Raw genomic sequence first — 23,249 nt, forward strand, 5'->3', positions numbered from 1 at the left:
AGCTGTTGTAAAGAAGTGAAGTGGATCCTGGAGATGGTTCTGTTGCAGTGGCAGCACACTATCTCACCAGGTGCTTGGAATTGGCTCCAAGTCTCTGGGAGGGGAACTGGTTGGCACCAGCAAACAAACGAGGAAAAAAAACTCTGAGCAGGTGTATTTTCTAGAAATACCTGAAGCAAAACTAAGGAAGAGTCTCCTCCTAGTTCCCACATTAGGGCTCTCTTCATGGCAAGTATATGATTCAGAATTCCATGGAACAGTCTCCATATCCTTGGTTATCTGCCTGAGCCTGCTGCCTGTAGATGCAAACCCAACCAGGATGTCACATTCCCTATCTCTGGTGTATAGTTGGTGCCTATCTTTATCCCTGGATATCCCACCCATGATACCTGATCTTCTCCAAACCAGGAAGTTGGCACAATCCAGAATTTCAGATTTGCTTAGGGAAATGTGTTTTCTTTCTCCACCAGACTTCCTCTGTCAGTCAAGAAAAGTGCAAACTTATCACTAGGGACAGGGTAGGATAGGGGAGGGACCCAAGGCCGTACAACCTGAGGAGATTACCATTTAATTTTGGGAGTAGCAGAGAACACCCCTGAAAAAAATGTCTAAAATTCTCCTTTACAGTCTGGCTCAAAACTCATCACCTCCAAGAAGCCTTCTTTTCTATATCTCCCCCCATTACTACCCTCACTAAGAGGCTATCTTGAATTTACAGTGATATGTATAGACATTGTTTAGCTCCACCAAAAGCATAGGCCCCTTAAGGGGAATGTCTAGGCCTTCCTCAAGTTTCTAACACCCATGGTGTCTGTCACAAGGCAAGTATTTGGTAAATGTTTGTTAAATAAATCCCATGGGTTTTGGAATAACTGTTACCATTAATGTTATTTTTTTTTCTACGTGCCTAGGTCTTGACTGTCTACATAGGGCCTTCACATCCCTTTTTTCCTTGAATCCTCATCATGGTCTATGAGGTTTCTGCTCTCATGTAAGCGCCATCCACGATGCTGGATACACTGCTGTAGACATAAAAAATCTTTATGTTTGGACAATGTGCTTTTTTTTTTCAGATGGAGTCTCACTCTGTCACCCAGGCTGGAGTGCAGTGGGGTGATCTCGGCTCACTGTAACCTTCGCCTCCCAGATTCAAGCTATTCTCCTGCCTCAGCCTTCTGAGTAGCTGGGATTACAGTTGTGCCCCACCGTGCCCAGCTAATTAAAATCTTTTTTTTTTTTTTTTTTTTTTTTTTTTTTTTTGTAGAGACAGGGGTCTCACTATAATCCCCAGGCTGGACTTGAACTCCTGGACTCAAGGGATCTTCCCTCATTGGCCTCCCAAAGTGCTGAGATTACAGGTGTGAGCCACTGCACCCAGCCCTAAAACATCTATTTTTTTTTTCTGATATGATATCTGCCTTTTTGATAATGCTAGGTTTTCAATTGACTGGATTTGATTTGCTTTGCACTCCCATAGCAAACAGTTCATGTAGGTAGATGCCCTTTATCCAGGTAATCCTCATGGCTATTTCACTCCTTCCTCCCTTTTCTCACAGTGGATCTCTATTAGGTAATTATCAGTTTTAGAAATCTCCATTAAGAATTTCTTTTCCACAGTTAACAACAAAGCTCTGTTTTTATTTTATTTTTTGACTCCTGATTTTATTATTCAATTTCTTTTTTTTCATTTAGTCTCCTGTGGTTGGGAAGCCTCGCCTCCCAAGACCAGAGTCAGTTGGAGCTGGTTGTTGGAAGGGAGTGGGTTGGGGAACTGGGATGGGGGCAGGGAGACCCCCGCTCTGCTGGTGGTCCTAGGTGGAGAAGAAGAATTATACTTCACAGAGCCTGCGGTGTGGTGGGAAGGGGATGAGGCAGGAGCAGCAAGCTGGGGAGATGGTACCCACCTCAGTCCCCAGCTTCATTTTCGTCTAATGTTTCCCCACTTGTGGCTTTCTCTGCAGTCTTGTAGGCCATCTTCTTTTTTTTTTTTTTTCTTTTTCTGGGTTTTTTGACTTGCAGAACTCTGGAGGAGAGCCTTTAGCTCTGCATCCTGGACTTCCATCTCAGACTTGTAAAGGTCAGGCTCGAAGGGACCACTGGTTATCTGCATAAGGCCATTGGGCATGAGCAGAACTGTACATTTAAACTGGGCAACAAATTCACCTTCCTTCTCATAGAGAACATTAAATAGTTGCAGCAGTTCATGTTTGGTGCACTTCACCACACCCATCTGAGCCTTCTTCTCATCTTCAAATGCTCTTAAAGTAAACGGCATGGCATCAAAACACTTTTCCACCTCACTGAAGAAGGCATGTGAAGTTTTCATCTTCAGTCCATGCTGTTTAGAGGGGTCTCATTTGTAAATAGTGGTTCTCTGTCCTGCATCCTTGCTCTTGCCCTCTCCTGAGCTGACGAGAACATCCACAGCATATACTTCATGTACCGCCAGTTCCACTTTTTCATGGTCCTTCTTCTGCTGGTCTGTGAGATTCTGGATAATGGTTTTTTCTCCATCGACGACATGCTGCTTCAACTGATGTGACAGCATACCTTCTATTGGCGTGCAGTTAAGTGAGTGGCAGCTTTGTTCAGGGCTTCTGTCACTTGTGTGTTCTGGTTTCCAGGTTTGACCAGGCGTAGGACAGCTTCATCACAAAGGTGAATTGCCTTAATAACATCTGCTTTCCTCCCTGTTACTTGGGTCCGCTGAGCTACATCAACCACAAAAGTATGAGCTACATTAGCGATGAAGCCATCCACATGGACCCCAAGGTCAATTTTTACCAAGTCACCTTCCTTGAGAATATAATCCTGGTTGCTCTTCAAAGGGGAGAAGTGACATATACAGTTATTTACTGAAATGCTGGTGGGAAAAGCAATACCTGTTTTCATTTCCATTTTTTTCTTGAAGATTTTCCCTGTTTCTTCCATAATCATGGCATCATCTTTCTCACACAGGCTCAGTACCAACACATCTGAGCTAGATGCTTCTACCAAGGACCGAAGTACCTGGTTGGCGATGTCGCCCCCCCATCTTATACTTGGTCACGACCAGGTCCTTGGCGATAGTTTGCTCCTGCTGCTTGTCCTTGCCCGACATCTTCCTACCACCGTCACTGCAGCTTCGTTTTCCCTGAGCCGCCGCCTGCCTCTCTTCCCAGCCGCAAGCTGTGGTCAGAACCCCCTTGATCCTCGAGGAGAGGGCGAGCAAAATCGCGAGCAAGAAAGGGAGCGGGCAGGCAGGCGAGAGCAAAGCTCTGTTTTTAAATGAAGAAGATTTCTTATTTCATTTTTAAATACCCAGAGGCTCATTCTGACAAGTTTTCAGCTTCTTTGTAGCTTCCTTGATCTTCGCAACATGACAAATACAATGGAACCTGTTCTGTAGTCCTTCCGTGTCTGTAACAGGGGGAAGGAAATCAAATAGGAGAGACAACTCAGAGTTGAAGGTTGTCAGAGAAATAAAATGTTCTTAAGAGGTGGTGCTGCGAATAAGGGGCGTCCACGCAGGTGTGCCTGACCGAGCTGATGGCTTTCAGGTGCGCATTGATATTTGGTATGGGGGAGAAGGGCCATTGAAGAGGTTTTGCATTTGAACACCTGGAGAGCAAAGAGAGGGGTGTGGTTGGGGGGCGAGCAGAAGAGACAAGGTGATTGGTGGTTGCACTCTAGCCTGGGTCAGGGATGAAGTCCAAGTCCTATAGCAAGATGGGCTACTGGAACAAGCGCTTTTCAGAAGCAAGGGGCGCCACTATGCTCAGATAACAAAGTGGCATGGAGGGAGGAAGGGAAAGGGGTTATAGGTCAGATATTGAGCCTGGCTCACCTGTAACATTTTCGGGGTTTAGAACAAGAGTTCAACTTGGGATCCACATACCGTATGTTTAAATATTTGAAATGTTTAAATCAACGAATACAGCATGTTTTATTTAATGGTTTATCTCCTTCCATGACAAATGTACCTTCATAATGACCTCAAAGGCCAGGCTGGGTTCTAGAATTCTCAGACTCCTCTAAGTCCTGCCCCAGTGGTGTGGGAAGAACTGCTCCCCTTCCTCCTCCCGCTTTAGAAATATTTCAGACCTAAACAAAACTGTAGAAAACATTACTATAAACATCCATGTATCTACTATTCAGCTTAAGAAATATAACATTACAAATACAGTTGATGTCTGCTGTGGTGCCTTCTCTACTAGAATGCCCCTCCCTTTCTTTCTGAGAGGTAACCACCATCTCAAATGTTCTTGTCTTTTTTTTTTTTTTTTTTTTTTTTTTGAGACGGAGTCTCGCTCTGTCACCCAGGCTGGAGTGCAGTGGCGCGATCTTGGCTCACTGCCGCCTCTGCCTCCCAGGTTCAAGCGATTCTCCTGCCTCAGCCTCCTGAGCAGCTGGGATTGTAGGTGTGCACCACCACACCTGGCTATTTTTTGTATTTTTAGTAGAGACGGGGTTTCACGATGTTGGCCAGGCCTGTCTCAAACTCCTGACCTCAGATGATCCACCGGCCTCGGCCTCCCAGAGTGCTGGGATTACAGGGGTGACCCACTGCGCCCAGCCACAAATATGCTTGTCTTTCGAATGCAGACTTTTCTGTATGCTACATTTGTATGCATCTCTTACATGTACACCTTTTAGTCTCTCTCTACTTACCCACAATCAATTTATGGTGGTCATTTGTATGTTTTCCTAGAAGTCATATACATGGTACTATGTTTGTATCCTTTTGGACCTGACTTTTTCCTTTATGCATTTTTCCCCTCTAGGCCTCAGCCCCTGTGAGTTCTACTTTCCTCCCCAGCCCAGCCCTTGCTGTCCCTTTCAGTTTACCTGAAACAAACCCAAGCTAGTGAATTAAGGCTGGTCTGACAGGAGGTGAAGCTCAACTTCTTCCTCTGTTGCTTGAAACCAGGGGTTCTCAAACCTTAGTGTTCATCAAAAGCTCTTAGAGGGCGTGTTAAAACACAGATTGCTGACCCCACCCCCAGAGTTCCGATTCTGTAGTTCTTGGGTGGAGTGTGAGAATTCCCAGGTAATGCTGATGATGCTGTTTGGGAACCAAACTTTGAGAACCACTGCTTCAGATCAAAGGCTGGGCCCAAGCTCAGCAATACCATGTGGCCTCCAGGCAACCTGGGCCATCCATGAAGTTTTCTTCAAAACCATGCTCTAGAGCAGTATTGTCCAATAGACATATAATGTGGTCTACACTGGGTAATTTTAAATGTTCTAGTAGCCTCATTATAAAAATACAAAGAAACCAACAAAAACTTTAATATTTTAATTCAAGTATTATTTCAATGTGTAATCAGTGTAAAAAACATGAGTAAGGCTGGGCATGGTGGCTCAACCTGTAATCCCAGCACTTTGAGAGGCCGAGGTGGGTGGATCACCAGGTCAGGAGATTGAGACCATCCTGGCTAACACGGTGAAACCCCATCTCTACTGAAAATACAAAAAATTAGCTGGGCATGGTGGCAGGCGCTTGTAGTCACAGATACTCGGGAGGCTGAGGCAGGAGAATTGCTAGAACCTGGGAGGCGGAGGTTGCAGTGAGTTGAGACCAAGCCACTGCACTCCAGCCTGGGTAACAGAGTGAGACTCAGTCTCAAAAAAAAAAAAAATTAGTAAGATATGCAATATTATTTTCATACGTACAGCACATATTAAATCAGGCTAGCCATATTACAAGTGCTCAGTAGCGACAACACACAGCTCTAAAGATGAGCTCCATCTCTCTCTTTTCAAAAATTGTTTTAAACTTGTCATTTTACTTGATTTTTGGCAGCAGTAAAAGAATTTCAAACAGTCTTACCAAGTGGTGGAAAGCAATTCCTTTCAATAAAGGTATGGTGGGCCAAAACAAAGAGGTAAAGGAGAGATTTGAGTTACGATTATTTATTGAAAAATCTTCCCACATTTCAGTTTATTCATTTAAAACAAACTTTTATTTTTAACTTGAACAAACACTGTCAAATACATCCATGAAAGTTAGATGTCACTGGGTGTCACTTTTGATGTAACGAACTTTGTAATGATATGTGTTAAAATTCCCACAGGCATCTGAAAATAAAATAAAAACAATGAACAACAGAGTCTTCTTTTCCTCCCAACTGTGGGATGAAATGAGAGAAAATAAACAATAGTACAACATTAACCAGCACCAGTGACTTTCTAAATAGAAGAAAATGGCCAGCTCTATGTATATCTGCAACATTTGTGTGCTATATCTTAAACAAGTAGAGAAGACCATCTTTTCCTTTTGTAACTCACAAGCTTGGATATCAGGGTGCTTGTGGAACTGAAGGTTTCAGTCAAATGATCACACCAACCTTGTCTGCCTAGCACTAGAAAAGCTTGTTGTTTTTGTTTTTACATGAGGGGCCATTCTGGGATTTAAATAAATCTCTCAAGCTTCAACAGCCTGTGCTGGTTCCACAAATGATCGTCCCTTACCCTCCCAGACCCTTAGTTTCCATATCTACCATGTGGGAAAGAAGCCGTTTTGAAATATACGGCTGTGAAAATGCAAAATGAATAAATAAATAAGAAAGAAAGAAAGAAAAATGTTAACCATTTAAATACACTCAAAGACAGATATACCTTAAGACTTCATTACCAATTCAGTGATAAACACACATTCTTTTCATCTGACTGTGACATAAAATACCAAAATGTATAGCTAAATAAATATTTAGGTATTAGTCATTGATTGTGGTCCTACTTGAAATTCTTAGCTTTTTGCTATTTGTAAGTAGTCACTTTGTAAAAGGCATTGAGTTGTCTCCTAATTAGTATGGGAGACTGCATTTCTGTGGTCAAGTAATGAAGGCCCAATTAATGCGTGGCCCAGCCAAGTTAGCGGCTGTGTCTGGCAACTGTTGTCTACACAAATATTGGTCTTGGTAGTAGGTCTGATACATTTGCCACTTGTTAGTAGTCTTGCAGCTAGAGGACAAAAGACCTCAACACAAACAAATGAGTAGCCAAGAAGTATATTTCAGAACACACTGCAGTTCATATTACTAGGTATATGAATATTCTAGTAACATTTTAAGTAAGTTAAATTGAATTTTTAAACTAATTTTAAACTTTTTCTTACTTAATTTACTGAGAATTTTTTCTGTTGTTCAATAAAACTGTCAGCAACAGGTAAATGCCAGGAATAGTTGAGTGATTCTCAAAGCTATACACAGATATCTGGATTTTCTCGGCTTCCCCTCTGCTGCGTCTAGGTCCCTTTGGAGTTCTTTGCCTTGTTTTCCGCATCCTTCTCTTTTTCTTGTTCTTTCTCTTCCTCGCCTGCAGCATCTTGGGCCTCTTCATGCCACTTTTCGGGCTGAGATTTAGTGACTTCTTTAGGGAAGAATAATACACACATTGGAACCAGACATTCACAGAAAATACAGCCCAATTTATAACTAGCAGCAGCATTCAGTTACTCCACCATCAGGAAAAGCAGGATAGAGTTAACTAAGAAAGGAATAACTGGGCACCTTCCTACTGGTTTTCACAACAGTTCCATGGCCCTCACGTTGCTGCTGCTTGACCATCTCCACAGGGACACTATATTTCCCTTTTTTCCAGTAAATCTCCCACCCAAAGCTGCTGATTATTTCTAGTTCTTCGGAGAAGAAGAGATCTGAATCATCGGGTCTGATCTCATTCTACGGTGTTTTGGTCAGAACTTTGTTGGGAAAATCTTTGTTTACCTCAAAAGACAAATTCTATGGTGAAGCTCATTGGTTCCTCACCCCCTGAATGCTCCTGTATCACTTCATCATTTGGGGGATCAACTTTCTACAAATCTTTACACTTTGAAAAGCCATGAACCAAAAAGGATGCCTGCCTCCCATTTGCCTGTTCTTTTCCTTCGGTTGCCTGCGGAGCTCCCTCCTGAACCCCTATCTACCCGGCCATTCATCTGCGGGCTCACAAATGGCATCGATGATCTCAGGTCTCCTATCAAATATAGGTTGGTAGAGGGCGGTAAGTTTTCTCAAAACCATGGATGTCGTTAGAGAGCTGGGCTTCGACTCATTGGGACACATTCAGCCTTAAGTTTCAGGAGGGCCCCGACGCCTGCTTCACCACCCCAGGCCCCGACCCCCCCTTCACCACCTGCTTCACCAGCTGTGCCGGCACCGCGGCCCTGCCCTGAGCCTTCGGACACATGGATCTCCGCTTCCCCGCTGCTGCCGCTAGCCCCCTTACCCTCTGGGGCCAAGGCCTCCTCTGAGGTCGGTTCCTCTGCGGCCGGTTCCTCTGCGGCCTCCTCTGCGGGTTTCTCCTCTGCGGCCTCCTCCGCGGGCTCCCTGGCCATCTCGGCCAGATCAGCTGGCACTGCAGGCTCTGGGACCGACGCAGCCTCCTGGACTGACGCAGCCTCCTGGATCAGGCCCAGGCCCTCGCCTTCCCGGGCTGCGGCCCCTGCACCCAGCCTCTGGGGCAGCAGCATCAGGGGAGGGTTGTCCCAGAGGTTGGGCGCAGCAGCGTGGGGCCCCACCATCAGGCGGCTGAGGTGACGGTTCGCTATGAGGATGTGGTCGTTGTGATAGAGGCGGCGGAGAAGGGAGTGGACGAGGTACAGGAACACGAAGCCAATGCCCGCCGCCGGGTAGCGACGGGTGGCTACCGCCAAGTCGAAGTTGGCCGCCTCGTTCCCCTCTTCCTCCTCCTCCTCCTCCTCCTCCTCCTCCTCTTCCTCCACTGCGGGCCTGATGTCCCAGTCCTCCTCGGCGCTCCCGCCCCGGGGCATTGCGGCCAGGCCTGCCGCCTGCTCACCCTCCTCCTCCCCGAGGCCTTCCATGGGCCCTGCGACTCCAACCACCTCGGCCGCAGGCACCATGTCGCTGCTGTCGGGGCCGGAGTCGCCGCCCTCCTGGTTACCAGCTCCGGCCGCCTCGGCCTGTGCTCCCTCCTGGCTTACCGGGGCCTCCTGGTCCCCTTGGGTCGGGTGTGGGTCCCCTGTGGCAGACATGACACCAGCAGCGCGTCAACTGGGGTGGCGAACGAGCTGAGGCGACCAAGGCGAAGATGGTGGCCACTGAGGTGGCTACGGCCGAGGGGAGGCAAGGAGCTGCCGGCTGAGGGAATAAGAGTCTGTCTCTTTATTGAGGGAATAAGAGTCTGTCTCAGAGGACACCCTAAGGTGGGAAAGGCAGGGAGCGAATCCTAGGAACCTCCCACCAAGGCTGGCCCCAGAAGACTTAGATAAGGCGGGAAAGATTCTGGTTGGCAGGAGACGGGGAGGGACCAGAAGGGTCAACGAGGGGCTCTCAGCGAGCTCTAAGCTCATTTGCTGAAAACTTCAGATTGACATGCTCTGTGTCCAATGAATGATCAAGGCCCTTAAACTCTAGGACAACTCAGAATCCAGAATCCAGAGCTTTTCCTTTTCTTTTTTTTATTTTTATTTTTTGAGATGGAGCCTTGCTGTGTCACCCAGGCTGGAGTGCAGTGGCATGATCTCAGCTCACAGCAATCCCCGCCTCCTGGGTTCCAGTGATTCTCCTGCCTCAGCCTCCTGAGCAGCTCGCACTATAGGTGCAGGCCACCATGCCCGACTAGTTTTTGTATTTTTGGTAGAGACAGGGTTTCGCCATGTTGGCCATGATGGTCTCGATCTCCTGACCTTGTGATCCACCTGCCTCGGCCTCCCAAAGTGCTTGGATTACAGGCGTGAGCCACTGTGGCCGGCTGAGCTCCACCTTTTCTTTGATGCCTTAGTGTCCAGTGCTACCCTTTAGGTCCACACAAGTCCTGCCCTTTTAATTTTATGACTATTAGTAACACTATAGTAGTCCCATGTGGAGGCACCCTGAATATGGGAACTGCAAGGTGTTCACAGAGTTCACTTATTTCCACCTAGTAATGGCTCATGCCACTAGAGATAGTGTCATAAAAATGTTATATAGTTCATAGCTAAGCAGTTGTGAAAACCTCCCAAGAGACATAAGAATTTCACTGAGTTAATGTAGTTAAAGCTACTTAGAAAAGAATGTGCAGAGTTGAAATGGATCCAGTCATCACTGAGTATTGAGGTGGTAAATGACAGACACTGGAAGGTGTTCAATGAATCATGCCAAATTCCTTCAAACCTCCAAATAATGAAAAAAAAAAAAAAAAAAAAAAAAAGGAGATACTTTTTTAAAAGGACCAGGTCATCTCATAAGAACTAAGCATAAAAAACAGCAAAAGTGCCCGGGGGTGGTGGCTCACACCTGTAATCCAGCACTTTGGGAGGCCGAGGCAGGCAGATCCCCTGAGGTCAGTAGTTCGAGACCAGCCTGACCAATATGGTAAAACCCTGTCTCCACTAAAATTACAAAAAATTAGCTGGGTGTGGTGGTGCGTGCCTGTAGTCTCAGCTACTCGGGAGGGTTAGGCAGGAGAACTGCTGGAACCTGGGAGGTGGAGGTTGCAGTGAGCCAAGATGGCACCACTGCACTCCAGCCTGGGTGACAGAGTGAGACTCAGTCTCAAAAAAAAAAAAAAAACAAAATTAGTAAGATGTGCAATATTATTTTCATACGTACAGCACATATTAAATCAGACTAGCCATATTACAAGTGCTCAGTAGTCTCAACACACAGCTCTAAAGATGAGCCCCATCTCTCTCTTTTCAAAAATTGTTTTAAACTTGTCATTTTACTTGATTTTTGCTGCAGTGAAAGAATTTCAAACAGTCTTACCAAATGGTGGAAAGTAATACCTTTCAATGAAGGTATTGTGGGCCAAAACAAAGAGGTAAAGGAGAGATTTGACTTAGGACTATTTATTGAAAAATCTTCCTACGTTTCAGTTTATTCATTTAAAACAAACTTTTATTTTTAACTTGAACAAACACTGTCAAATACATCCATGAAAGTTAGATGTCACTGGGTATCACTTTTGATGTAACGAACTTTGTAATGATATGTGTTAAAATTCCCACAGGCATCTGAAAATAAAATAAAAACAGTGAACAACAGAGTCGTCTTTCTTTTCCTCCCAACTGTGGGATGAAATGAGAGAAAATAAACAATAGTACAACATTAACCAGCACCAGTGACTTTCTAAATAGAAGAAAATGGCCAGCTCTATGTATATCTGCAACATTTGTGTGCTATATCTTAAACAAGTAGAGAAGACCATCTTTTCCTTTTGTAACTCACAAGCTTGGATATCAGGGTGCTTGTGGAACTGAAGGTTTCAGTCAAATGATCACACCAACCTTGTCTGCCTAGCATTAGAAAAGCTTGTTGTTTTTGTTTTTACATGAGGGGCCATTCTGGGATTTAAATAAATCTCTCAAGCTTCAACAGCCTGTGCTGGTTCCACAAATGATAGTCCCTTACCCTCCCAGACCCTTAGTTTCCATATCTACCATGTGGGAAAGAAGCCGTTTTGAAATATACGGCTGTGAAAATGCAAAATAAATAAGAAAGAAAGAAAGAAAAATGTTAACCATTTAAATACACTCAAAGACAGATATACCTTAAGACTTCATTACCAATTCAGTGATAAACACACATTCTTTTCATCTGACTGTGACATAAAATACCAAAATGTATAGCTAAATAAATATTTAGGTATTAGTCATTGATTGTGGTCCTACTTGAAATTCTTAGCTTTTTGCTATTTGTAAGTAGTCACTTTGTAAAAGGCATTGAGTTGTTTCCTAATTAGTATGGGAGACTGCATTTCTGTGGTCAAGTAATGAAGGCCCAATTAATGCGTGGCCCAGCCAAGTTAGCGGCTGTGTCTGGCAACTGTTGTCTACACAAATATTGGTCTTGGTAGTAGGTCTGATACATTTGCCACTTGTTAGTAGTCTTGCAGCTAGAGGACAAAAGACCTCAGCACACACAAATGAGTAGTCAAAAAGTATATTTCAGAACACACTGCAGTTCATATTACTAGGTACATGAATATTCTAGTAACATTTTAAGTAAGTTAAATTGAATTTTTAAACTAATTTTAAACTTTTTCTTACTTAATTTACTGAGAATTTTTTTTGTTGTTCAATAAAACTGTCAGCAACGTGTAAATGCCAGGAATAGTTGAGTGATTCTCAAAGCTATACACAGATACCTGGATTTTCTCGGCTTCCCCTCTGCTGCGTCTAGGTCCCTTTGGAGTTCTTTGCCTTGTTTTCCGCATCCTTCTCTTTTTCTTGTTCTTTCTCTTCCTCGCCTGCAGCATCTTGGGCCTCTTCATCCCACTTTTCGGGCTGAGATTTAGTGACTTCTTTAGGGAAGAATAACACACACATTGGCACCAGACATTCACAGAAAATATAGCCCAATTTATAACTAGCCGCGGCATTCAGTTACTCCACCCCCAGGAGAAGCAGGATAGAGTTAACTAAGGAAGGAATAACTGGGCACCTTCCTACTGGTTTTCACAACAGTTCCATGGCCCTCAGATTGCTGCTGCTTGATCATTTTCACAGGGACACTATTTCCCTTTTTTCCAGTAAATCTCCCACCCAAAGCTGCTGAATATTTCTAGTTCTTTGGAGAAGAAGAGATGTGAATCATCGGGTCTGATCTCATTCTACGGTGTTTTGGTCAGAACTTTGTTGGGAAAATCTTTGTTTACCTCAAAAGACAAATTCTATGGTGAAGCTCATTGGTTCCTCACCCCTGAATGTTTCATTTTTACCAAGGGCTCCTGTATCACTTCATCATTTGGGGGATCAACTTTCTACGAATCTTTACACTTTGAAAAGCCATGTACCAAAAAGGATTCCTGCCTCCCATTTACCTATTCTTTTCCTTCGGGCGTCCCTTCTGTTTCCTACGGAGCTCCCTCCTGAACCCCTATCTACCCCGCCATTCATCTGTGGGCTCACAAATGGCATCGATGATCTCAGATCTCCTATCAAATATAGGTTGGTAGAGGGCAACAAGTTTTCTCAAAACCATGGATGTCGTTAGAGATTTGGGCTTCAACTCATTGGGACACATTCGGCCTTAAGTTTCAGGAGGGCCCCGACTCCTGCTTCACCACCCGAGGCTCCGAACCCCCTTCACCACCCGCTTCACCAGCTGTGCCTGCACCGCGGCCCTGCCCAGAGCCCTCGGACACATGGATCCCCGCTCCCCCGCTGCTGCTGCTAGCCCGTTCCTTACCCTCGGGGGCCACAGCCTCCTCTGCGGTCGCTTCCTCTGTGGCCCTTTCCTCTGTGTCCGGTTCCTCTGTGGCCTCCTCCGAGGGCTCCTCTGCGGCCTCCTCCACGGGCTCCCTGGCCATCTCGGCCAGATCAGCTGGCACTGCAGGCTCTGGGACCGACGCGGCCTCCTGGATCAGGCCCAGGCCCTCGCCTTCCCGGGCTGCGGCCCCTGCACCCAGCCTCTGGGACAGCAGCATCAGGGGAGGGTTGTCCCAGAGGTTGGGCGCAGCAGCGTGGGGCCCCACCATCAGGCGGCTGAGGTGACGGTTCGCTATGAGGATGTGGTCGTTGTGATAGAGGCGGCGGAGAAGGGAGTGGACGAGGTACAGGAACACGAAGCCAATGCCCGCCGCCGGGTAGCGACGGGTGGCCACCGCCAAGTCGAAGTTGGCCGCCTCGTTCCCCTCTTCCTCCTCCTCCTCCTCCTCTTCCTCCGCCGCAGGCGCGATGTCCGAATCCTCCTCGGCGCTCCCGCCCCGGGGCATTGCGGCCAGGCCTGCCGCCTGCTCACCCTCCTCCTCCCCGAGGCCTTCCATGGGCCCTGCGACTCCGACCACCTCGGCCGCAGGCACCATGTCGCTGCTGTCGGGGCCGGAGTCGCCGCCCTCCTGGTTACCAGCTCCGGCCGCCTCGGCCTGTGCTCCCTCCTGGCTTACCGGGGCCTCCTGGTCCCCTTGGGTCGGGTGTGGGTCCCCTGTGGCAGACATGACACCAGCAGTGCGTCAACTGGGGTGGCGAGCGGGCTGAGGCAACCACGGTGAAGACGGTGGCCACTGAGGTGGCTACGGCCGAGGGGAGGCGAGGAGCTGGCCGCTGAGGGAATAAGAGTCTGTCTCTTTATTGAGGGAATGAGAGTCTGTCTCAGAGGCCTCCCTAAGGTGGGAAGGGCAGGGAGCGAATCCTAGGAGCCTCCCACCAAGGCTGGCCTGAGAGGACTTAGAGAAGGCGGGAAAGATTCTTGTTGGCAGGCGACAGGGGGAGGGACCGGAAGGGTCAACGAGGGGCTCTCAGCGAGCTCTAAGCTCATTTGCTGAAAACTTCAGATTGACATGTTCTGTGTCCAATGAATGATCAAGGCCCTTAAGCTCTAGAACTGAGAATCCAGAATCCAGAGCTTTTTCTTCTCTTTTCATAGTCTTGCTCTGTTGCCCAGGCTGGAGTTCAGTGGCAAGATCTCGGCTCACTGCCATCCCCGCCTCCTGGGTTCCAGTGATTCTCCTGCCTCAGCCTCCTGAGTAGCTGGGACTACAGGTACATGCCACCACGCCTGGCTAGGTTTTGCAGTTTTAGTAGAGACAGGGTTTCACCATGTTGGCGAGGATGGTCTCGATCTCCTGACCTTGTGATCCACCTGCCTCGGCCTCCCAAAGTGCTTGGATTACAGGCGTGAGCCACCGTGCCAGGCTGAGCTCTACCTTTTCTATGAGGCCTTAATGTCCAAGGCTACCCTTTAGGTCCACACAAGTCCTGCCCTTTTAATTTTATGATTATTAGCAACACTATAGTAGTCCCATGTGGAGGCACCCTGGAACACGGGAACTGCAAGGTGTTCACAGAGTTCACTTATTTCCACCTAGTAATGGCTCATGCCACTAGAGATAGTGTCATAAAAATGTTATATAGTTCATAGCTAAGCAGTTGTGTAAACCTCCCAAGAAGAGACCTAAGAATTTCAATGATTTAACGTAGTTAAAGCTACTTAGAAAAGAATGTGCAGAGTTGAAATGGATGCAGTCATCACTGAGTGTTGAGGTGGTAAATGACAGACACTGGAAGGTGTTTAATGAATCCTGCCAAATTCACTTCAAACCTCCAAATAATGGAAAAAAAAAAAAAAAGATGCTTTTTTAAAAGGACCAGGTCATCTCATAAGAGCTAAGCATAAAAAACAACAAAAGTGCCCGGGGGTGGTGGCTCACGCCTGTAATCCAGCTCTTTGGGAGGCCGAGGCAGGCAGATCACCTGAGGTCAGTAGTTCGAGACCAGCCTGACCAATATGGTAAAACCTTGTCTCTACTAAAAATACAAAAAATTAGCTGGACGTGGTGGTGCGCGCCTGTAGTCCCAGCTACTCAGAAGGGTGAGGCAGCAAATTTGCTGGAACCTGGGAGGTGGAGGTTGCCGTGAGCCGAGATGGCCCCACTGCACTCCAGCCTGGGTGACAGAGCGAGACGCAGTCTCAAAAAAAAAAAAAAAATTAGTAATATATGCAATATTATTTTCACACTTACAGCACATATTAAATCAGACTAGCCATATTACAAGTGCTCAGTAGTCACAACACACAGCTCTAAAGATGAGCCCCATCTCTCTTTTCAAAAATTGTTTTAAACTTGTCATTTTACTTGATTTTTGGCTGCAGTAAAAGAATTTCAAACAGTCTTACCAAATGGTGGAAAGTAATATCTTTCAATGCAGGTATGGTGGGCCAAAACAAAGAGGTAAAGGAGAGATTTGAGTTAGGATTATTTATTGAAAAATCTTCCCACGTTTCAGTTTATTCATTTAAAACAAACTTTTATTTTTAACTTGAACAAACACTGTCAAATACATCCATGAAAGTTAGATGTCACTGGATATCACTTTTGATGTAACGAACTTTGTAATGATATGTGTTAAAATTCCCACAGGCATCTGAAAATAAAATAAAAACAGTGAACAACAGAGTCGTCTTTCTTTTCCTCCTAACTGTGGGATGAAATGAGAGAAAATAAACAATAGTACAACATTAACCAGCACCAGTGACTTTCTAAATAGAAGAAAATGGCCAGCTCTATGTATATCTGCAACATTTGTGTGCTATATCTTAAACAAGTAGAGAAGACCATCTTTTCCTTTTGTAACTCACAAGCTTGGATATCAGGGTGCTTGTGGAACTGAAGGTTTCAGTCAAATGATCACACCAACCTTGTCTGCCTAGCACTAGAAAAGCTTGTTGTTTTTGTTTTTACATGAGGGGCCATTCTGGGATTTAAATAAATCTCTCAAGCTTCAACAGCCTGTGCTGGTTCCACAGATAATACTGCCTTACCCTCCCAGACCCTTGGTTTCCATATCTACCATGTGGGGAAGAAGCCGTTACGAAATATACAGCTGTGAAAATGCAAAATGAATAAATAAATAAGAAAGAAAGAAAGAAAAATGTTAACCATTTAAATACACTCAAAGACAGATATACCTTAAGCCTTCATTACCAATTCAGTGATAAACACACATTCTTTTCATCTGCCTGTGACATAAAATACCAAAATATATAGCTAAATAAATATTTAGGTATTAGTCATTGATTGTGGTCCTACTCGAAATTCTTAGCTTTTTGCTGTTTGTAAGTAGTCACTTTGTAAAAGGCATTGAGTTGTCTCCTAATTAGTATGGGAGACTGCATTTCTGTGGTCAAGTAATGAAGGCCCAACTAATAATGCGTGGCCCAGCCAAGTTAGCGGCTGTGTCTGGCAACTGTTGTCTACACAAATATTGGTCTTGGTAGTAGGTCTGATACATTTGCCACTTGTTAGTAGTCTTGCAGCTAGAGGACAAAAGACCTCAACACAAACAAATGAGTAGCCAAGAAGTATATTTCAGAACACACTGCAGTTCATATTACTAGGTACATGAATATTCTAGTAACATTTTAAGTAAGTTAAATTGAATTTTTAAACTAATTTTAAACTTTTTCTTACTTAATTTACTGAGAATTTTTTCTGTTGTTCAATAAAACTGTCAGCAACGGGTAAATGCCAGGAATAGTTGAGTGATTCTCAAAGCTATACACAGATACCTGGGTTTTCTCGCCCTCCCCTCTGCTGCGTTTAGGTCCCTTTGGAGTTCTTTGCCTTGTTTTCCGCATCCTTCTCTTTTTCTTGTTCTTTCTCTTCCTCACCTGCAGCATCTTGGGCCTCTTCATCCCACTTTTCGGGCTGAGATTTAGTGACTTCTTTAGGGAAGAATAATACACACATTGGGACCAGACATTCACAGAAAATATAGCCCAATTTATAACTAGCTGCGGCATTCAGTTACTCCACCCCCAGGAGAAGCAGGATAGAGTTAACTAAGGAAGGAATAACTGGGCACCTTCCTACTGGTTTTCACAACAGTTCCATGGCCCTCACATTGCTGCTGCTTGATCATTTCCACACGGACACTATTTCCCTTTTTTCCAGTAAATCTCCCACCCAAAGCTGCTGATTATTTCTAGTTCTTCGGAGAAGAAGAGATCTGAATCATTGGGTCTGATCTCATTCTACGGTGTTTTGGTCAGAACTTTGTTGGGAAAATCTTTGTTTACCTCAAAAGACAAATTCTATGGTGAAGCTCATTGGTTCCTCACCCCCCTGAATGCTTCATTTTTACCAAGTGCTCCTGTATCACTTCATCACTCGGGGGATCAACTTTCGACGAATCTTTACACTTTGAAAAGCCATGAACTAAAAGGGATGCCTGCCATTTGCCTGTTCTTTTCCTTCGCGCGTCCCTTCTGTTTCCTGGGGAGCTCCCTCCTGAACCCCTATCTACTCGGCCATTCATCTGCGGGCTCACAAATGGCATCGATGATCTCAGATCTCCTATCAAATATAGGTTGGTAGAGGGCGGCAAGTTTTCTCAAAACCATGGATGTCGTTAGAGAATTGGGCTTCGACTCATTGGGACACATTCGGCCTTAAGTTTCAGGAGGGCCTCGAATCCTGCTTCACCACCTGAGGCCCCGACCTCCCCTTCACCACCCGCTTCACCAGCTGTGCCCGCACTGCGACCCTGCCTGGAACCCTGGGACACAGGGGTCCCTGCCTCCCCGCTGCTGCCGCTAGCCAGTTCCTTACCCTCTGGGGCCGTGGCCTCCTCTGCGGTCGGTAATTCTGTGGCTGGTTCCTCTGCGTCCGGTTCCTCTGCGGCCTCCTCTGGGGGTCTCTCCTCTGTGGCCTCCTCCGAGGGCTCCTCTGCGGCCTCCTCCGCGGGCTCCCTGGCCATCTCGGCCAGGTCAGCTGGCACTGCAGGCTCTGGGACCGACGCGGCCTCCTGGATCAGGCCCAGGCCCTCGCCTTCCCGGGCTGCGGCCCCTGCACCCAGCCTCTGGGACAGCAGCATCACGGGGAGGTTGTCCCAGAGGTTGGGCGCAGCAGCGTGGGGCCCCACCATCAGGCGGCTGAGGTGACGGTTCGCTATGAGGATGTGGTCGTTGTGATAGAGGCGGCGGAGAAGGGAGTGGACCAGGTCCAGGAGCATGAAGTGAATGCCCGCCGCCGGGTAGCGACGGGTGGCCACCGCCAAGTCGAAGTTGGCCGCCTCGTTCCCCTCCTCCTCCTCCTCCTCCTCCTCCTCTTCCTCAGCCGCGGGCCTGATGTCCGAGTCCTCCTCGGCGCTCCCGCCCCGGGGCATTGCGGCCAGGCCTGCCGCCTGCTCACCCTCCTCCTCCCCGAGGCCTTCCATGGGCCCTGCGACTCCGACCACCTCGGCCGCAGGCACCATGTCGCTGCTGTCGGGGCCGGAGTCGCCGCCCTCCTGGTTACCAGCTCCGGCCGCCTCGGCCTGTGCTCCCTCCTGGCTTACCGGGGCCTCCTGGTCCCCTTGGGTCGGGTGTGGGTCCCCTGTGGCAGACATGACACCAGCAGTGCGTCAACTGGGGTGGCGAGCGGGCTGAGGCAACCACGGTGAAGACGGTGGCCACTGAGGTGGCTACGGCCGAGGGGAGGCGAGGAGCTGGCCGCTGAGGGAATAAGAGTCTGTCTCTTTATTGAGGGAATGAGAGTCTGTCTCAGAGGCCTCCCTAAGGTGGGAAGGGCAGGGAGCGAATCCTAGGAGCCTCCCACCAAGGCTGGCCTGAGAGGACTTAGGGAAGGCGGGAAAGATTCTGGTTGGCAGGCGATAGGGGGCGGGACCGGAAGGGTCAACGAGGAGCTCTCAGCGAGCTGTAAGCTCATTTGCTGAAGACTTCATATTGACATGTTCTGTGTCCAATGAATGATCAAGGCCCTTAAGCTGTAGGACAACTCAGAATCCAGATTCCAGAGCTTTTTCATTTCTTTTCTTTTCTTTTTTTTTTTTTTTAAGACAGAGTCTTGCTCTGTTGCCCAGGCTGGAGTGCAGTGTGAAGATCTCGGCTCGCTGCAATTCCTGCCTCTTGGGTTCCAGTGATTCTCCTGCCTCAGCCTCCTGAGTATCTGGGACTACAGGTGCACGGCACCATGCCTCGCTAGGTTTTGTATTTTTAGTGGAGACAGGGTTTCACCATGTTGGTCAGCATGGTCTCGATCTCCTGACCTTGTGATCCACCTGCCTCAGCCTCCCAAAGTGCTGGGATTACAGGCGTGAGCCACTGTGCCAGGCCGAGCTCTACCTTTTCTATGAGGCCTTAGTGTCCAGGGCTACCCTTTATGTCCACACATGTCCTGCCCTTTTAATTTTATGATTGTTAGCAACACTATAGCAGTCCCATGTGTAGGCACCCTGGAATATGGGAACTGCAAGGTGTTCACAGAGTTCACTTATTTCCACCTAGTAATGGCTCATGCCACTAGAGATAGTGTCATAAAAATGTTATATAGTTCATAGCTAAGCAGTTGTGTAAACCTCCCAAGAAGAGACGTGAGAATTTCAATGATTTAACGTAGTTAAAGCTACTTAGAAAAGAATGTGCAGAGTTGAAATGGATGCAGTCATCACTGAGTGTTGAGGTGGTAAATGACAGACACTGGAAGGTGTTTAATGAATCCTGCCAAATTCACTTCAAACCTCCAAATAATGGAAAAAAAAAAAGATACTTTTTTAAAAGGACCAGGTCATCTCATAAGAGCTAAGCATCAAAAACACCATAAGTGCCTGGGGGTGGTGGCTCACGCCTGTAATCCAGCACTTTCGGAGGCCAAAGCAGGCAGATCACCTGAGGTCAGTAGTTTGAGACCAGCATGACCAATATGTTAAAACCCTGTCTCTACTAAAAATACAAAAAATTAGCTGGGTGTAGGGGTGTGCGCCTATATTCCCAGCTACTCAGGACAGTGAGGCAGGAAATTTGCTGGAACCTGGGAGGTGGACGTTGCAGTGAGCCGAGATGGCCCCACTGCACTCCAGCCTGGGTGACAGTGCGAGACTCAGTCTCAAAATAATTAAAAAAAAAACTAAACAAAACACCAAAAAGACAGGCTTCGTAGGATATTTCAAGCAACAGCCCAAGGCTTTTTGTTGATTTCAAAACCCACTCAATCAAGATTCAAGTAGTAAGTAATTCTGAACATTTTGGAGAAATCAACTGTTATTTTATATTAATTCTATGAATTTTTTTGTCGTACTACAACTACTCTCTGAAAAAAATTGCAGGTAGCATATTTCATGTATTAAATTCAGGAATATTAGTACCATTAAATCTCATCAAGTTGAGCAGTTAGTTGTTGTTCCTTTCATCAACTTAATCAAATTTCAGTGCTTCTATTTTTCTCTAGTTTCATCTAAAAAAGGGGCATGGTGCTGTCACAAGTCATTGGTTTAAATCTGGAAGACAATGTGGAAAATTTCTAATCCAAAATACTCACTATTAAGACAGCAAAACCTAGGCAGAACCCCAGTCTGAGGTCTAGGGTTGCTTTAATATTTGCTTCCTGATGTGATGTTGGGAAAGTTATTTATTTCTATGCCTCAGTTTTTGTTTTTGTTTTATTTATTTATTATTATTATACTTTAGGTTTTGAACAGACACTTCTCAAAATAAGACATATATGCAGCCAAAAAACACATGAAAAAGTGCTCACCATCACTGGCCATCAGAGAAATGCAAATCAAAACCACAATGAGATACCATCTCACACCAGTTAGAATGGCAATCATTAAAAAGTCAGGAAACAACAGGTGCTGGAGAGGATGTGGAGAAATAGGAACACTTTTACACTGTTGGTGGGACTGTAAACTAGTTCAACCATTGTGGAAGTCAGTGTGGCGATTCCTCAGGGATCTAGATCTATGCCTCAGTTTTATCATTTGTGAAGTTAGGATAATGATTCTCTAGCTACCTCCCAAGGTTGATCTGAGAATCAAGTAAGATAATGGGATGAAAACCCTTTTTGTACTGTAAAATGCTATACATGTATATGATTACATCAAAAATAATTCTTCCCTGTTCTTAAATTATTGGAGAGAAGCTATCAGGTATATTTGGCCCTCTGTATCCATGGATTCTGCATGTGTGGATTCAACTAACTGGATCAAAAATATTCAGAAATTGCATATGCACTGAACATGTACAGACTTTCTTCGTGTCATTATTCCCTAAACAATATAGTATAACAACTATTCAGATAGCATTTACATTGTATTAGGTATTACAAATAATCTAGAGATGATTTAAAGGATACATGATAATGTGCATAGGTTATATGCAAATATTATGCCATTTTATATCTGGAACTCGGGCATCTGCAGATTTTGGTATCTGCAGGAGGTCTTGGAACAAATCCCCCGTGGGTAACGAGGAATGACTGTAGTCTCTCAGGCCTTCAGAGAACCCTCCAATTTGGATTTCGAGGAATCAGTTTTTTCCTAGCTACATGGAGTTATATACTCCCCTGGCTAATACCCTGACTTCAGTCAAGATTTGAGTGAGATAGGTAGATGGAATGAGATGGGATTATATTTACAATATTAATTATTTGTTGAAAATATTTTCTGTTTGATTTTGCCTTCTAAGTTGGTTAATGTTTCCAAGTATTTAGTTTTTCATTTGTATGTTCCAAAAGTCTAACAATAATTTTTTAATGGTTTTGACTTCACTGTAAATTTGTAAATCTTCTTGTACAGAGAATTTTTATTTTATATTTTCTTTTTGGGGATCTTCTTAATGTTTACCTTTAGCTCCTTAATCCATAGTGTGAGATTAAAGTCTCAGATGAGTTTTATTTTGAACAGCTCACCTATACCACCACTTATTGAATAACTCTTCCCCTGTATACTGATGTGTGGCCATGTACTCTTTAGCACTTTCTGTAAAGGTAGAAAACATGGAAGAGAAAACTCATTTTCCCCAAATTTCAGAGCTTGAAATGGCCTTTAGCTATTGAGTCCAAGCTTATTCTTTTTCAAGTGGAAAAATTAAGGCCTGGAGTAGTTAACTGGCTTTCCAATGTCATACTATTCAATGGAGGAGCCAGGAGTAGAACCAACATCCTCTGGCCTTTAATCTGAAATTGAGACAGGCATGCTTATTGTACATACAGCTTCAGGGGCAATTTGACAGCACAAGGTTAATTACCCAAATAAATAAATGGCTATGAGTTGAGGGTCTCTGAAATTCAGGCAAGCCTGTCCTCCTGACTCTGAATCAATCAGCAAATATTTACTAAACACCTATATTCAATGCCTTGTGTAAGACCTTGCCAGGGACAGAGAAGCAGGTGCCACCACCTCTGGCAAGAAGAATCTCACAGTCTAGTCGGGAGAAAAGATTGTGTATTGAGAATGGAGGTAAAAAAGCAGCACCTGACGGCCGGGCGCGGTGGCTCACGCCTGTAGTCCCAGCACTTTGGGAGGCCGATGTGGGCAGGCCACCTGAGGTCAAGAGTTCGAGACCAGCCTGATCAGCATGGTGAAACCCAATCTCTACTAAAAATACAATAAAAATTAGCTGGGCGTTTTGGCACGTGCCTGTAATCCCAGCTACTCAGGAGGCTGAGGCAAGAGAATCGCTTGAACCCAGGAGGCAGAGGTTGCAGTGAGCTGAGATCACGCCACTGCACTCCAGCCTGGGTGACAAGAGCGAAACTCCATCTCAAAAAAAAAAAAAAAAGCAGCACCTGACATTCAGAGCTGGCCTGGCACTCACAGCTAAGCCATCTTATTCTCCTACTGGATATAAACAATCGCATAGAACACCAACATCAGACAGGATCACTCTATGTCCATGATAAAAAGAGACAAAGCAAGGCCACTTTGTAATTTTATTCAAGCAGAGAAAAATGAAGTCACAAAATACTAAACAAAATACTAAACTTAGCTTCTCTTGATTAAAATGAGTACCACTTATTTACCAATTACAGCTTTATCCTGGTTCTAATAGCCCCTCTCTATAAATAAGATTTATCGAAATACCAATCAGAACTGCACCCACTTT

General features: G+C 45.6%; 2 protein-coding genes and 1 pseudogene across 6 annotated transcripts; all 3 read right to left on the reverse strand.

Moving 5' to 3' along the window:
* Nucleotides 1-1,905: 1,905 nt before the first annotated feature.
* On the reverse strand, nucleotides 1,906-3,100 carry LOC129025101 (proliferation-associated protein 2G4-like; annotated as a pseudogene).
* Nucleotides 3,101-7,201: 4,101 nt separating this feature from the next.
* LOC129024507 (cancer/testis antigen family 47 member B1-like) lies at nucleotides 7,202-14,122 on the reverse strand. 5 transcript variants are annotated; one of them, XM_054471615.1, is made up of 3 exons: nucleotides 12,073-12,170; nucleotides 8,212-8,964; nucleotides 7,202-7,353 (listed from the first exon to the last, which is right to left on the reverse strand). In XM_054471615.1, the coding sequence occupies exons 2-3, from the start codon at nucleotides 8,843-8,845 to the stop codon at nucleotides 7,229-7,231; spliced, it is 759 nt and encodes a 252-aa protein (XP_054327590.1). In that variant the 5' UTR covers nucleotides 8,846-8,964; nucleotides 12,073-12,170; the 3' UTR covers nucleotides 7,202-7,228. The 5 variants fall into 5 exon arrangements, with proteins under 5 accessions (XP_054327590.1, XP_054327588.1, XP_054327589.1 ...); XM_054471613.1 differs by lacking the exon at nucleotides 7,202-7,353 and adding an exon at nucleotides 13,116-14,094 and having other exon boundaries at nucleotides 8,833-8,964; nucleotides 12,073-12,228; XM_054471614.1 differs by lacking the exon at nucleotides 7,202-7,353 and adding an exon at nucleotides 13,116-14,094 and having other exon boundaries at nucleotides 8,951-9,083; nucleotides 12,073-12,225.
* A 1,490-nt stretch (nucleotides 14,123-15,612) lies between these two features.
* On the reverse strand, nucleotides 15,613-18,972 carry LOC129024767 (cancer/testis antigen 47A). Its single transcript, XM_054471962.1, has 3 exons — nucleotides 17,977-18,972; nucleotides 16,935-17,090; nucleotides 15,613-15,790 (listed from the first exon to the last, which is right to left on the reverse strand). Exons 1-2 carry the CDS (start codon nucleotides 18,752-18,754, stop codon nucleotides 16,966-16,968), a joined length of 903 nt encoding a protein of 300 aa, XP_054327937.1. The 5' UTR covers nucleotides 18,755-18,972; the 3' UTR covers nucleotides 15,613-15,790; nucleotides 16,935-16,965.
* Nucleotides 18,973-23,249: the final 4,277 nt, after the last annotated feature.

Source organism: Pongo pygmaeus, chromosome X (assembly GCF_028885625.2).
Source record: "Pongo pygmaeus isolate AG05252 chromosome X, NHGRI_mPonPyg2-v2.0_pri, whole genome shotgun sequence".
NCBI classification, from domain to species: domain Eukaryota; kingdom Metazoa; phylum Chordata; class Mammalia; order Primates; family Hominidae; genus Pongo; species Pongo pygmaeus.